The 16482-nt window shown below is 40.9% G+C and overlaps 3 protein-coding genes across 4 annotated transcripts in view; 1 reads left to right on the top strand and 2 right to left on the bottom strand.

Annotated features, from left to right (window-relative positions):
- Positions 1-3608, bottom strand: part of disp (dispatched) — a 37365-nt gene extending 33757 nt beyond the window's left edge. The window contains exon 1 of the mRNA XM_065225342.1: positions 2831-3608. The gene's annotated coding sequence lies outside the window, so the exon portion shown is untranslated. The remainder of the gene's footprint in view (positions 1-2830) is intronic.
- The window catches only part of LOC135704000 (uncharacterized), a 383333-nt gene extending 377910 nt beyond the window's left edge, over positions 1-5423 (top strand). The window contains exons 2-3 of one of the 2 annotated variants that reach the window (XM_065225363.1): positions 4348-4510; positions 4587-5423. In XM_065225363.1, coding sequence (XP_065081435.1) covers positions 4407-4510; positions 4587-5388 — 906 coding nt within the window. In that variant the 5' untranslated portion in view covers positions 4348-4406 and the 3' untranslated portion in view covers positions 5389-5423. Of the gene's footprint in view, positions 1-4315; positions 4511-4586 lie in introns of those variants that run through there. The other variant, XM_065225362.1, reaches the window with a different exon arrangement.
- An 87-nt stretch (positions 5424-5510) lies between these two features.
- Slbp (Stem-loop binding protein) lies at positions 5511-14805 on the bottom strand. Its single transcript, XM_065225360.1, has 6 exons — positions 14477-14805; positions 14101-14406; positions 13866-14013; positions 13434-13800; positions 13237-13359; positions 5511-5866 (listed from the first exon to the last, which is right to left on the bottom strand). The coding sequence occupies exons 1-6, from the start codon at positions 14480-14482 to the stop codon at positions 5848-5850; spliced, it is 969 nt and encodes a 322-aa protein (XP_065081432.1). The 5' UTR covers positions 14483-14805; the 3' UTR covers positions 5511-5847.
- Positions 14806-16482: the final 1677 nt, after the last annotated feature.

Genomic DNA, 16482 nt, shown 5'->3' with positions numbered 1-16482 from the left:
ATCGGGAATACCCCCTTAATAAAGAACTAAAAAAAAAAAAGCTAATTAAAATGCGTCTTAGCACACGGACGCCTGATATTAAAAGAGGCCGATTTTGGGCAATTGCCGTTCTTCTCCCCAATTTTTTTTCATCCCGTCATCCTAGTTTTCTATAGTTGTTTGTAGTTCTATTGTGGACATAACGCACAACATTTTCACAGCGGTACAGAACCCTATCCCTTCTGTGGTATACTGCTGTTCTTGCACAAGAAACGTGAAGGTTCTGAATATATAATATAAATGACAAAAATCTATGAACTTGTGACCAAACGGTTACAGAGTAGAGTGAAAGAGATAGAACCAAAACATTCTAGTACATTTGGTGAAAATACTAGTACAATCCAATAGTAGCGTATTATCATCGAGGTAACTCTAAGACTAGAAGGTCCCGAAGAAACGTGCTCAACTTTTTGGCTCAGCTCTGGTACTGTCTTCGGTCCCAAGCTAAACGATTCACCCCTCGAAACATAGGAAAAACCACTAACCCCTCTGATCGCGCACGGGCGGGATCCTACGTTGTGTTTATGATCGTTGTGATAGGTACGGAAATGAAATTAATAAAACACACAGTTTGCTTGACCGTCCTGCCATGGCGGAGGTATTCGAGATACTGATATATTGTTTATTTGTATTCGTTTGTATAGTAGCTACAGTGGGTAGGGTAGTTGTACATGTAGATGACGTTGCACAAACACCCTCATTTTATCTGTCAAACTTTCATAGCGAATCAAAACAAACATAGTGTAGTACTAGAATTTTGACTAGAATGGGGTACGTTAATCGATTAGCTTGGGACCAATAGGCTAGTCAAGTAGTGAGCCAATTTAAAATAGTTAGTTTCGTATTGATTGTTGGTACCAGAGCTGAGCCAAAAAGTTGAGCACGTTTCTTCGGAACCTTTTGATCTTAGAGTTACCTCTATGGTACACGCAGAAACACTGAAGCTTAAATTAACAAAATATTTTGTTATTATTAAATACGAAATTTCTATTTGTTTCAGTTAACTAAAAAGATTCAAATGAATGCAGAAATTCATCGGAAGCATTCCAAGTCGGCGCCGGTGGTGTAGTGGTAAGCGTGACTGCTTTCTCACCCCAATGGGTCTAGGTTCAATCCCAACCGAGGTCAGTGAGATTTTTCTGAGGCATAAAAATCTCTGGTCACGACTTCCTTCGGAAGGGAAGTAAAGCCGTTGGTCCCGGCCCATGTGTGTTGAATGAGTGCAATATTGTGGAAGCTGCTGCCTTTCTGCACATTCGATTGCCGTCATTTGGAGTTGTGACTAGTTGGTCCACCGGAAGATACAGAGCTTCCGTATAAGCGGTATTAAGGAATACACGTACCATATGGGATTAAAGCTTATTGGGGACAAACTCTTATTGTAGGGTAATTTGAAGAGATAACTTCAGGGTGGCAAGTAAATTTCCATTTTGAAATTCCTGGTATTTTCCTGGTTTTCCTGGTCAATGATTTAAAAATTTCCTGGTTTTAAAAACCATTTATTTAAAAAAAAAAAATTAATTAAAAAATAAAGTGAATCCTTGTACCATCATTCTTCGCGCAATGCGAAATTTCACAAACCAAAATAGGTATGAAGGTTCTTGTGAATGCCCGTGAAATCTTTATCTGATTGTTTGCTGTATAGAGAAAGGAGCCGCGCTACTTCATGGCGCCTATTTCCGTTCTATGTGCTAAAACTATAATAGCAAAGCGTTTTCACTCATATTTTTGCAAAAACATCGTTGCTTACAAGATTAATTACGATTGACACTGAAACATTTGCGATAACCTGTAAAATGAGCGATTTTATGAGTGTATGACGAAGAAAAGCTGAGATACGACGGACTAGCGCGGAGCCCTATCTAATGTCTGAAATTTAGAGATCTATAAGTCCCTAAATCTTGAGACTTCTGTTTTTGAAACTGCGATTTTTTTAACTTTATTATTGAGATTTTTAGCCAACGGGCTAGTTTATCTCATGGTGAAATTGCGAAGTGTGATATGAATGAGGACTCTTTAAACAAACCTTTGCTTCTAACAATTTTACGGATTTCCAGTTTGTTTAAATTTTCCGCAAATTGTCAACGATTAAGGATCTTATTTAGCGGAGTTTTGATTACAACATGATTTCAAAATCATATGATTAAAAGATTTCATAAGGAACGCTGGTTTGATAACTCTTATTATTAAAAAGACTGACTGCTGAAGTTCATAGAAACTCCCTAAGGTTCGTAGAACTTCTCTGAAGCGTTAAGGTCTTTCCTGAAGGGTTCATTGAAGTTTGTTTTGCCTGAATTTCATGGGACTTCCCCGAAGTTCGAAGGACTTTTTTAAGATCTTAAGACTTCCCTGAAGTTCGGAGTTTTTTGAAATTCATAGGAATTTCTTAAATATCGTAGAAGTACCACGAAGTTCGTAGAAATTCTCACAAGTTCGTAAGACTTCCTTCAAGTTCGAAGAACTTTCTCGAAGATCTAAGGACTTCCCTGAAGTTTGAAGGACTTAACTGAATATATAAGGACCCTAAAGGGGAAATCTTCCCCTTCCTGACGATGCTGTTGGTTTGCGTGGGTGTACTTCGAGTAGCGAGTAAAGGGCCCACAAACCATTTGTTTACAAATGGCTTTTGCGCCGTTTTCAAATATTAGTACTGAATTATTAATTCTAATAAATCCGGAATTGTAATTTTGCATACGAAAATGTTGTTTTATGTTTTATTATATTATTTTATGTTCATTTAGAATTTTGTGAAAATCAACTACAACCATTTTACAATCCTACTTAGACTCACCTCTTTAAAAATATATATGTACCCTTCTTTGGAAGAAGGGTTTAAATGCGTATAAATCAACACAGTTTATCCTTAACGGCTAAAATACAATATTACAATACAATCGAGATTAAAATTTGTGCTTTGCTTCACGTTTCTTCTATACACTATTTATGAACACCTAACACACTGGTAAAACCGCCAACACTGCCACCGTTTGTTGTTAGTGGATTCTTTCTTGTTGCTGATATCGATGGTTGATGATTCTTATTGTTTACATTTTAACACTATAGTATACGCATCTATGTATGTGTACGTTGTAGGTTTGTTTGAGAAAAAAAACGCAGCCTAATCACTCTTCAACTTCAGTAAACAGCATCCATGTTTCGGTAAATATCACAAACTTTTTCGCCAAGATCTTCTTTTATAAGTTAAGTGGGAAACCTACATGGGAGGACTCCCGTTTCCGGGAAGGACAGACACCGAAAAAAAAAACATTCACTGCACTTGACCTCCCCTGGGGCCGTCGCGTGTGTGCGTTTGTGTGTGTGGATATGGCTGGATGAAAGGATGTGAAGGAATTCCCTTTAATTCCACAGGACGCAGTTTTTCAGCAGCATATTTTCCGCTATTTTCGGCGTTCAATTACACTAGCAACGCGCGTAGTAAGCTGGCACCGGAACGGAAACCTCCAATGTACATTTGCGGGAGCGATTCCGTGCCCCGCGAAACCAAAACGGGCACTTTTCACCGGTTTTTAACTGGGGATACCGACCAAAACGCGAAGCGACGACCGAAAGAAAATTCGCCTTTTGAAGGCTGAGTGATGGAACGGGAGTGACGTTTATCGTTGTAGGAGCGGAGCAAAGTATATTGGATTTATGGCGGTAGTGTGGTATTAGCAAAAACGGTTTTTAAAAACATAATTTGTTAGCAAATGGACTTTAATTTTGTATTGTTTTGAATTTTAATAATTTAGTTTTGAACCTAATATTAGTTCGCCAGGAGTTTTTTTATGAATAAATCATCATGTTTCAAGATTAAATCAATAATGTGGTGCCAATTTCAAAATAAATTCAAAGTAGGAAATCAAATTTATTAATAAAACTAGCATCATCGGCATCAACTCGACTCCCTCGGCTACATGACATGGGTTGAAATAATCATAGCCCTTTGCAACTGTCGATCAGTGCAATCAATATTAAAATTTTGTTTTATCCTTCAGCATTCTGTTATTTTCGTTATTATAATATTATAACGATAATAACTGAATGCTAAAGGATTATTATAATAATTTATTGCGCATTTCACACAAACTGGAGAAAATTTAATAACCGCGTAACAGAAAAGCTTGTTTTCTGAATCTGCAAATTTCCATTTCAACTTTGTGAACTAATCGAACATGTTCAGAGTTCAGACAAAAGTCTTTTGTTATTGTAAACAATGCTCGGTCCCGATCTGGATCTGGTAGTGCAAGTCTCGCGCGATGATAGTGCAATGCGAAAGTGGCATTCAATAGAAGAGCTCCATTTTAGTAGTAAGTTTAATTGTAATTTATGTAATTCAAAGCAAGTCTGTTGGAAGTTACTGTGCGGACATGAGTAAGGCACCGTTCCGATCAAAGTTCAACTGGGCAGTCAAAGAAGGTGATTCAACCCGGCAGATATCGTACAACATACAGGCCAATGAAACTTCCAATACGTAAGTTGTTGGCTACCCCTGCAAAATATTGTCCATAAGGTCTAACAAATAATAAGTCATCCCCTTTCTGCGACAGCATTCCCCAGGAGAAACTGCTCAATCCGGATGCCTGCCTGGTGCTGGAGCCAAATAGTGACCGGGAGCCGTGCGAGCAATCCATCAGTGTGAATCCGATGTACCAGGTGATAAAACTGGCCATACTAGCGGAATGCAGCAGAATTGAATCCTACGTCGGAAAAATTCCAGAATACAACCAAACCCACAGCGGTCAGCTGGTGTTCGCTGACGGATCGCAGCTCTATCGGTTCGATGTGCAGTTCGAGGTTTGCGGAACCGCCGAGTTCATTCTTCGGTACATTTCCCCTCGCAACGAGCAGCTTTGTCTGTACGGACTGCACCTGGTACTGGAGAAGAATTCCAATCCACTGGGAATGTTCGCCAGCGATAGTACGCTGAACCGGGCCATGATCGATCTCCGGGTGGACGATTCCAAACTATCTGAAAGGGCGGCTCGGTGCAAGGAATTCCTGCTATCAACGATGACTTCAAGCAGCAACAACCTGAGCAAGTACAAATCGTTCCAAAATATACTCAACTACAACATCGCAAACGCAGTCTCCGTCGCATCCGGATCGACGAGTGGTACCGGAAGCAATGTATCAAGGCCAACGCCACAAACCACCGGTGCCGATCCCGGAGGTACCTCAAGTGCTCCTCGGGGACCTTCGTTGAGTGAGGCAGTAGCCAAACAGTATATAGACGGTAAATTTGCAGCCCTCGAAGCCAAAATCGATGCCAGATTAGAAGCGCTGGAATCTCGCCAGAACCAAAAGCTAGATGAAATGTTGGCTCTTTTGAAGAGTATTAGCATGAAATAAATAAATAAGTTCGCTTTTTAGCATAAGTTATCAAATTTATGTATTTATTTACTGAAGCACACACGGGACATAACAAAGTTTCATTTATTTTCTTATCTAAACAGTTCTATCCCAACGCAGTATAAGAATCACTGGATAACTGAAAACATTTATGGTTTATGATTCACTCCAATGCTTATGGAATTGTACTATTTTTACACCCCCAGCTAAAGGGACTATATATATATAAATATATATATATATATATTGTGCGCGTTAAGGCACAAATTGCAACCTAGTTCCTGTAGATGTCTAGAATGCGATTCACTCTAGTTTGAGTGTGAGGGACAAAGGACTGCAGCATTAGTTGACAAATTACAACCATTTTAAAACACACCTTTCATCGTAGGTTAAGTGGATCGGTAATCGAAGTTTTTATGGAAAAGTTCACCGTTGAGTTCGACCAGAAGTCGGTAGTATTCAGTCATCAGCTTCCGATCTGAAAAGGATAAAATGTAAAATTATTATTTTATTTTTTTCATTATAGGTTCAACTATATAATTCAAATTCAATCTTTTTCAATTTACATATAAATCACTTGATTTTCAACCCGTCATACAATCAGCGCTGGTGAAGCGACTGAAAATTCCAGTAAGCTTTAATTCGTATCGTTTAATTGGTTTCAACTAAATTAAAGGGTGGAACGGTCAAAAATTGGTCGACAGAAATTTGGTGAATATTTTTATACGGAATATTGCCTCTATTTTGTTTTTTTTTTTTCATTTACCATTCAGTTATCAAAATGGCGAATCAAAAAACCAAACCAAAACCAGGATGTCGCAGCGACCGGTAAAAGAATGGTCAGCGTTTTCAAGCGTAATCCTAACCTTTCCATCAGAGATGTCGGAAAGAAGCTGGGAATATCACACACAATATCAAGCGCAAAGAACCAAGAAACTAGACGGACTGTCAACATACAAGGTTACAGTGGCACCCAATCGAGATGATGAGCAAAACACCACGGCCAAATCAAGAGCACGTAAGTTGTACACGACATTGTTGACCAAGATTGATTGCGTCATAATGGACGATGAAACATACGTGAAGGCGGATTTCAAGCACCTCCCAGGTTAAGAGTTTGACACGGTCAAGTTTTAAGAAACACAGTTATTCCGTGCTGTTTTGGCCAGACCTCGCTTCCTATCACTACGGGAATATGGCTCAGGAATGGTATACCGCCAACAACGTCCAAAATTGATATAACAGCGGTACAAAATCTGATGGATGGTGTGAACCGCAAAGCCCGGCAGTTCGCATTTGGAAAGTCGGAAGCCTAATACAATAATATTCCTGGATTTTGTAGCCGTTGAACCACCGACAAACCGACATGAATGACCATAGAAAAAACAATAACATTTCTGACCAAAGCACACTACTGACATCTGGCTTCGTGTTCGCGGGAAATATTTAGCTAAGTCATGAACCCGCATGCAAAAGTTATGAATTGGTTCGTGTCTGATCTATTCTGGACAAATTATTTTTATCTAGATCAAAAAATCTTGTGGTTTTGACAGTTCGGATCACTGCACATTTAAATCGGCCGTTTACGATTTTCGAGCATAAGTCAGAATTAAGTGTCATGTCGGATTTGTCGGTGGTTGAACTTCAAAAAGAAATAAAGTTTGATCATTTATATAATAACATAATCAGTGTGCACTTAATTATATTTGACCAGTTTTTGACCGTTTCACCCTTTGCCTTGAACTTTGACGAAACATGAACATTTTATGCATCGGTCTGATTTAAGGTTACGAAAAAAAGTTATAGAACGTATATTCGTTATAAATCTGGTAAAACAGTAGAAGTTCAAGTAACTTCATCAAAAAAGTACAGGGAAATTCATCTATGTCCAGGAACCTTCATCCCAGAAGTTCAAGAAACTGCATCCAAAAAGATCAAGCAACGCAATACAAAAAGTACAAGGAGCTTCATGCAAGAAGTTCAAAGAAGTACATCCAGAAAGCTCAAGGATCTTAGGCCAAAAAGTGCATGAAACTTCAACCAAAAAAGTTCAAGGAGCTTCAAAAAGTTCAAGAACCTTCATTCAAGAAGATAATGACACTTCATCTTAGACGATCAAGGAGCTTCATTCAATAAATAAAAGAAACTTTATCCAAGAAGTGGACAGCTTATAGAAGATAAAAAACTTCATCCAAGAATAAATTCAAGAAACTTCACTCAAGGAACTTCATCGACGGAGCTCAAGAAAATTCAAACAAGAATCTCAAGGAAATTCATCCAAAAAGCTCAGAACCTTTATCCAATAAATTCAAGCTGCTTTATACAGAATATCAAGAAGATCAAGAAACTTCATCCAAGAAGCAGTGGCGTCGCGTAACCTCACTTTTTACCTGTTCAACAACTTTGAAAACGTTATTTAGGGTCTTGTTTACGTTCCAATCAGTTTCAAAGGGCGTAGGGTCTTCTAGTTTCACTGATTCGTATGCATTGGACAAATATTGTGTTGTTTGTTTACGTTTTGAGAGTTGTTGAACAAGTAGATTGAGGTTAGGACGACGCCACTGCCAAGAAGTATCAAAAACTTCATCAAAGACAATTAGGCAACTTCATTCAAGAAGTATTCATTGGCTGGTAAACGACTTCGCGTATCTGCAGGTATAAAATAGACCCCATTAGCGGTCCTTTGCCTCTACCATAGTAATCATAGGGAAGATCGGGTCCAACCCCGGTGGGACCTTGGTCGTATGCTGACAGGGAAGGCCCCCGAATCCTCTCTCCGGAGAGTGCAGTCTTCGAGCGTCTGTTCACCATGGAGGTGCGGCGCAAAACGGCGTCTGTTCTCCATGTATGGAGCGGCTGATCAACGTTCTGGTACCAGCGTGGGACTCTAAACAGTGCTGTGCACGATGGTCCCCCGGCGAGACAAAGGGGGTTGGTGCAGGCCCTACAAGCCAGCCGTAAAAAAAAACAAAAGTACAGGAAGCAAGCAAAGTAAATACGGACCGGAACAATCGGCATTGACCCAAGCAACGGAAACGGACTAACGATTACAAACTCGAAACATGGAACTGCAAGTCTCTCAATTTCTTGGGAAGTACCCGCATTCTTTCCGATTTATTGAGGGTCCGCAAGTTCGACATCGTAGCGCTGCAGGAGGTTTGCTGGAAGGGATCGTCGGTACATACGTATAGGGATGGTAATACCATAGAGGTAACTCTAAGACTAGTAGGTCCCGAAAAAAGGTGCTCAACTCTTTGGCTCAGCTCTGGTACTATCTTCGGTCCCAAGCTAATCGATGCACCCCTCGAAACATAGGAAAATCCATGAACCCCTCATTTTATCTGTCAAACTTTGATAGCGAATTAAAACAAAATATTGTAGTACTAGAATTTCGACTAGAATGAGGTACGTTAATGGATTTGCTTGGGACCAATAGGCTAGTCAAGTAGTGAGCCATTTTAAAATCGTTAGTTTCGTATTGATTGTTGGTACAGCTTTCATCGTGATGGGCGAAATGCAGAAGCGCATGATTGGTTGGTGGCCAATCGATAGCAGAATGTGCAAGTTGAGGATCAAGGGCCGTTTCATCAATGTCAGCATAATCAACGTGCACAGCCCCCTCACGTAGCAAGTGACGATGACGATAACGATCCTACGCGCAGCTGGAACGGGAATACGACAGCTGCCCAAGCCATGACGTCAAAATCGTCTTCGGAGATCTTAACGCTCAGGTCGGCCAGGAGGAGGAATTCAGACCGGTTATTGGAAAGTTTAGCGCTCACCAACTGACTCATCGATTTCGCCGCCTCTAAGAACATGGCCATACGTAGTACCTACTTCCAGCATAGCCTCCCATATCGGTACACCTGGAGATCACCGCAGCCGACAGAATCGTAAATCGACCACGTTTTGATCGACGGAAGGCACTTCTCGGACATTATCGACGTCAGGACCTATCGCGGCGCAAATATCGATTCGGACCACTACCTTCTAATGGTCAAAGTGCGCCAAAAACTTTCCGTTGCCAACAACATTCGGTACCGACGCCCGCCACGGTACAATCTGGAGCGACTGAAGCTGCCCGAAGTCGCAAACTGAGTACGTGCAATGCCTCGACGCAGCGTTGCCGGATGAGGGAGAGCTCACCGAAGCCCCTCTTGAGGACTGCTGCTGAAGGCGCCGTTGGGTTCGTTGAGCGGAATCGACGGAACGATTGGTTCGACGAAGAGTGTCAGACGGTTTTCGACGAGAAGAACGCAGCGCGGGCGGCGGAACGGCAAGGAAACCGTCATAATGTGGAGCGATATAAACAGAAACGAAGACGGCAAACCCATCTTTTCCGGGATAAGAAGCGCCACCTGGAAGAGCTGGAGTGCGAAGAAATGGAGCAGCTGTATCGTTCTCAAGAAACACGCAAGTTCTACAAGAAACTCAACGCATCCCGCCAAGGCTTTGTGCCGCGAGCCGAAATGTGTCGGGATAAGGAAGGGGGTATCTTAACGGACGAACGCATTGCAGCACTACGATGAACATCTGAACGGCGCAGAGGCGGAGGACCAAGGCGACAGGAGGTTCCCCCAATAGGTGAAGTTAAGGATGCTATCCGATAGCTTAAGAACAACAAAGCAGCTGGGAAAGATGGTATCGGAGCGGAACTTAGCAAAATGGGCCCGGATAAATTGACCACCTGTCTGCACCGACTGATAGTCAGGATCTGGGATACAGAACAGCTACCGGCGGAGTGGAAAGAGGGAGCAATATGCCCAGTATATAAAAAGGCGACAAACTAGAATGTGAGAACTATCGAGCGATTACTATTCTTAACGCGGCTTACAAAGTGCTTTCCCAGATCATCTTTCGCCGTTTATCGCCGCTAGCAAGCAGATTTGTGGGAAGTTATCAAGCCGGTTTTGTGGACGGGCGATCGACAACGGACCAAATCTTTACGTTGCGGCAGATCCTCCAAAAGTGTCGTGAATATCAAGTCCCTACGCACCACCTATTCATCGATTTCAAGGCCGCTTATGATACTATTGACCGTGAAGAGCTATGGAAGATTATGGACGAGAACGGGAAGCTGGCCAGACTGATCAGGGCTACGATGGATGGTGTACAGTGCTGCGTGAAGATATCGGGTGCGTTATCGGACACGTTTGAAACTCGCTAAGGACTTCGACAAGGCGATGGTCTTTCCTGCCTCCTGTTCAACATTGCGCTAGATGGTGTTATGAAACGTGCGATCTTCACGAAGTCCAGCCAGTTCATCTGCTTCGCTGACGACGTGGACATTGTCGGAAGAACGTTTCAGGCCGTGGCGGAGCAGTACACCAGGCTGGATTAAAGGTGAATACGTCGAAGACAAAGTATCTGTTAGCTGGCGGAACCGAGCGAGATAGGGCTCGCATAGACAGAAGCGTGACAATCGACGGAGATGAGTTCGAGGTGGTGAATAAATTTGTGTACCTCGGACCATTGGTGACGTCAGATAACAACTGCAGCAGAGAAAATCGTCGGCGTATTATTGCCGGAAGTCGTGCTTACTACGGACTCCACAAGACCCTGAGGTCGGGTAAACTTCACCTCCGTACTAAATGTACCATGTACAAGACGCTGATAAGACCATGTACAAGACGCTGATAAGACCATGTACAAGACGCTGATGGACGATGCTCGAGGAGGACCTGCAAGCACTGGGTGTTTTCGAAAGACGAGTGCTTAGGACCATCTTTGGCGGGGTATGTGAGAACGGTGTATGGAGGCGAGGGATGCACCAGAAAGTGGCGAAAGCTGGACGGGTACGATGGGCGGGACACGTTTTAAGAATGCCGGACAACAATGCCGCAAAAATGGTGTTTTCCTCGAATCCGGCCGGTACAAGACGAAGAGGAGCACAGCGAGCAAGGTGGTTAGACCAAGTGGAGCAGGATCTTGGAAGTGTGGGACTGTCAAGAAATTGGAGACAAGCAGCCACGGACCGAGTGAATTGGCGTAACATTGTGATGCAGGTGCAATCCTGAGGGATGTCGGATAAGTAAGTCATTCAAGAAGTTCAGGGAGCTTCAGCCAAGAAGTTCTAGGAACGTTATCCAAGGTTCAGGAAACTTCATTAATGAACTCCAAGAAATTCAAGAAGTAAAGAGAACTTCAAACACGAAGCTCTGGGATATTTATCCAAGGTTCAGAAAACTTCAGTCGAGAAGCTCAAGAAAATTCATACAGGAAATTCATCCAAAAAGCTCCAAAAAATATCCAAGATTTTCAAGAAACATACTTCACCCGAGAAGCTCGAAAGAACTTCATCTAAGAGATTCAGAGAACTTAATTCAAGCAGTTCAGGGAACTTCATCCTATCCCCATATAGTTTATCAAATTTGTGGATACACATCCATATCAATTATTTAAAAAACCAGAAAATCTTATATTTATCCCACTCATTCACGGTGTCGCTGGTAGGATAACAATATTATAAACAATAGGATTACAAACGAAATCATAGGTGACCCTCTTTCGTTTGAGGCTAGTTTCAAAGTGATCCGAGTGTTTCTTCCAGAGACACCGTGCATTCCTTATCTTTCGCTACGCAACCCTATTAATGTGCTTTGCAAGATATCTTGAACATCCCTATTTATCCTGCTGTCTATTCAGATCTATTATTTTCTTCCCACTCACGCTACCATGCCTGTTTCATCCAATAAACTTAGGAACTTCATTAAAGATCCTCAAGAAAATTCAAACAAGAAGCTCAATGAACTTCATCCAAAACGTTCAAGAAACTTTATGTAGAGAACTTCATAACATCGAAGAAGCTTAAGAAACATCATCCATGAAGCTCAATGAACTATAACTAAGCAGCTCACAAAACTTCAGATCAATTTATGGAATTTTATTCAAGAAGTTATGAGAACTTTATCCAAGAATTTTAGGGAACTTCATCCTATCAGCTCATGAAACTTCAACCAAGAAGCTCAGGGAACTTCAACCAAGAAGATCAGGGAATATGATGCAAGAAGCGAAATACACCTCAAGTAACATGGAACTTTGGGTTTTCACATTTCAAAGAACGTCAGGAAATTTCAAGGAATTCCAGACAAGTTTTCAATGAAGACATATTCAGAGAGCTATAGACAAGTGTACAGGCAGCTAGTTATTGATCGACTGATTATAATATCGAACAGTATTCTGCAGTAGTTGTTAAAATTTTAGCCCTCGTCTATCAGAAATGAACAAGCTAGGCAAGCAGTTATTTAAAAAAAAATCATCTCTCAAATTTAATTGAAAATTCCTGTTGGACCATAGCCTAACAGATGTATTCAGGGAACTTGAGCCAAGTTCAGGAAAATTGAGATAAGTTTTCAGTGAACTAGAGACAAGTTATCACGGAACTTCCGTAATGTTTTCAGGGAACTTCAGACAAGTTTTCAGGTAACTTCCGTGATGTTTGCAGGGAACTTGAGAGAAGCTTTTAGGGTACTTGAGACAAGTTGTAAGGGAACTTTAGACAAGTTTTCATGGAACTTGAGGCAAATTTTGAGGCATCTAGAAAAAATATTCAGGGAACTTTCGAGAAATTTTCAGAATTATTGTATGTCTTAAGGTTTTTAGGAAATTTCAGATAAATTATAGACATTGGACTGAAAATCATGCGGACATGATCCACGGAAGGCATTTACAATTTGCTCCTCTATGCATTTTCTCGGGCTCTTTGACGATTTTGCTTAATATTAATGGACAAAAAAAAAACGACAAGAAATCCACGCCATTCGTAGACTGGTCACATCCTTTCAACCCGTGAGCTTTCAAAAATAACACTTATAATAAAATAAATATAATAAACAGCCCAGGACTCACTTGCCATCCGGGTCGAAGCAATGCAACTGCTTACGCCACACCTTCACCACTCCATCCCAAGCCCGGCGGCTGTATTTAATGTGCTTCGGTGGCGTCTTTGGGTGATCCTTGGTGCGTTGGTCCCTATCGAAATAAAATACCCACCGCCATTAACACACGCACAACCTGAACAAAATCAAGAAACAAAGCAAACCCACCTCGGCACCTGTTCCAGATAGTTCTCATAGCCAAGCGTATTTTTGCCGTAATCGATTTGCTTCTGACGACGCTCAAGGATGGCTGAATCCTTTTCGAATTCGATCGGTTTGCGACTACTTTGGCTACTGCCATCGCCCGAGCTGGAAGAACTTTCCCGCCGGAAACGCTCCTGACCGTGACAGTTTTCGTCGGTTTTGGTCTTCTTGTGCTGCGGTGTTCCATCGCCACTTGTCTCCACATCGTCAAACTTGGCATGGCCATCGCCAGTCTCGTCGTCCTCACCACCACCGGAAAGGCGCCGCTTGAATGGTGACTTAATCTTCTCATCGCGAATCAATTTCTCGTATTTCTCCACGTTGGCCGAATCTGAAAACAGACAAATACCCTTTATAACCTCAAAACAATAACTCATCCTAAGTAGACTTCTTTACCGAGAATATCTATTTCAATTTGTCGGCCGGAGCCGCTAGATCGAAGACTGACGTTGCTGTTGCTGCTTTCATCCATGGACATCTTGCTATCCGATCCAGCCAACTCCGAGCCCGATTTGCACTGCTTCAGTTCGCCTATCTTGTCTTGCTATCGAAGTACAATTCAATCAACACAAAACAATAGACCGACGCCATCAATTATGTGCCATGCACATGTTAGCAAACAAGTACTTACCGAATTCAGGTCTACGTTAGCCTCTGCTTCAACTATATCGACCCAACTTTGACTGCAGCTAACCTTTGGTGGTCTCCTAGATTCTCCTTCCGGTTTCCATTCCGGGTTAAAATCCTTTGCAATACTAACGCTGGTGGATAATGCTTCCGTCTCTTCGTCGAGGAGACAACGCTCCTTCGTTGACAGTGATGACGAGATGTTGTTTGTTGTCGGTGTTGTTGTTTTATTGTCGCTTGTGACCGGCTTGCAAGGTGACAAATTTGACAGGTCGCTGTCCATCGACATTCGGGAGTCCTCATATGCCAGCTTTAGCGCGCCAAATGAAAATAACATTTTTCCAACAATTTTTTTCGTAAAATGCTTTAGGTATACTTACAGCCATTATGTCTATATATCTTATATCGTATATTCGTAAATCTTGAACCGCTAACAGTTTATTTTCCGAAAATAGACCTCTGTATATCGTCAATCGTTCAAAGCGTCCGTAGTCCGAACGGAAGCTCCGCTACAAACTTCACCCAGTCCGTATTATATCTCGTTCAAAGCACAATAAAACATTCAAATATATATATCTACTAAGTAGGAAACAAATCGTCCTGGTCGTCAATCAGTATCGGGAAACCAATAATAAAATAAAAGGACAATATCCGAGCTGGAACCACACCACCACACGATTAGCGCTGGAACTGGAACAGGGAAGGCGACTGAAGCCACTGCACTGTCTGCAGTCCGGAAAATTGCGCGCGGAAAAGAAAAATATGTAAACAAATTTTTGGGCAAAATTGATTTTGAAAGTGGCTCATTAAAACACGGTTACTTGAAATAACTCAAAGTTTGACCGTCAGTTGAGCGAGACCCTCAGTACTAATACACGGAGAGAAAAGTATGGTAAAAACAACCATATTTTAGGTTGCTTCAACCAAATTTCCATGTTGAAAGTTACACAAACATATCTCTAGTTTACCCTGACAAACTTTGATGTTTGAAATAAACTAAAATGTGAGGTTGTTTATTGTTTCTGTTTCCAACCTAAATTCAACAAACATTTGTTTTAAATAACCATAATGTTGGTTGTTTGATTTTGACAGCTGATAAAACATAGGTAAATTCAAACAAATCATATAGTGTATTCCAAACAAAGTTTAGTTCAATGCCAACTAATTCGTTGGTTGAAATAAACAACGAAATGCTACAACTAACCAACGATCTATTTGATACAACCAACATTTTTTTTATGACCCCTGCTGTATTTTAGTGTTTTCTTTCATATATCTAGACTGCCAATGGAAGCAAAACAGTCATATTCCATAGATCATGGACAGTTGAAGATTTTACTGGGATTTATTTTATTAATTAGACATGAGATATTCCTTGGCAAATACAATAATGTTTTTATCATATACATTTCTGTTTCTCTTCTAAGTTTTGAAATAGCTACTTTTTCGTAATCCGGATGTAAAAAGATAACTCCACAAGATAAAAGTTTTATACCCCGTTCACATTACAGCCTATATCACATAATATAGGCTGTCTTGCAATGAGCACTCATACATAGGATTTCCAGTGAAAACAAGATGTGTATACACTCATTCACGGAGAAGAATGAATCTAGTTTGAAACAACAAAAAATATGGTTGAAGTTCAAACAAATATTCTTGTTGAATCAAAGTCAATATTTGTTTGTTGCAAACCAGTGAGTTAATTTGAAATAAACGACTTTATCACCTGGTTTCTACCCCTGGGGGGTATAGGGTATAGTTATTTTCAAACATAAACAGATTTGTTTAAACCAAAACTTAGGTTGTTAGATACGTACGTATAAGAACGTAATCAGTAAAATTAGTGAATACTCGCATAAATAATCTACCTCAAGGCAAGAAAATATGTTTTCGGTAAAGTTTCGAGAAGAAAACCATTTACAAAGGACGATTTGAATGACTTGTTACTGATCTAAGAGGCTGCTGCAGCATGATGGTAATACCACAAACGAAGTTACAGACGACTAACTGGCGAAGAAATCCATTAAAATAATGTGGTTCACTGTAATAGAATTTTCTTGGAAGCTTGTGCCATCATCCACCAGATGGGTTAGTTTTTTTTGTTTTGATTTGAACAAAGTTGATTTTGTGTACAATGATTCTTTGACAAAATGCAAAGAGTGCGTATCATTTTGTCATTTTTTTATGTATTTCAGTTTTGAGTAGAGTGAATGAGATAGAACCAAAACATTCTAGTACATTTGGTGAAAATGCTAGTTCAATCTAATAGTAGTGTTGCCATGTGGTACAAGACAGTAGTAGTGGTGTTGCCATGTGGTACACTGAAAAATTGCAATAGCAGGTTAGTCACCAAAGTTTTCGAGCCGCTCCGTCTGTCACTTCG

This window comes from Ochlerotatus camptorhynchus, unplaced genomic scaffold (assembly GCF_037179485.1).
Source record: "Ochlerotatus camptorhynchus isolate MF236.1 unplaced genomic scaffold, CSIRO-AGI_Acam_v1.1 ptg000228l, whole genome shotgun sequence".
Lineage (NCBI taxonomy): Eukaryota > Metazoa > Arthropoda > Insecta > Diptera > Culicidae > Ochlerotatus > Ochlerotatus camptorhynchus.
Note: the sequence above shows the minus strand (reverse complement) of the source record. Positions and strands in the feature narration are given on the sequence as shown.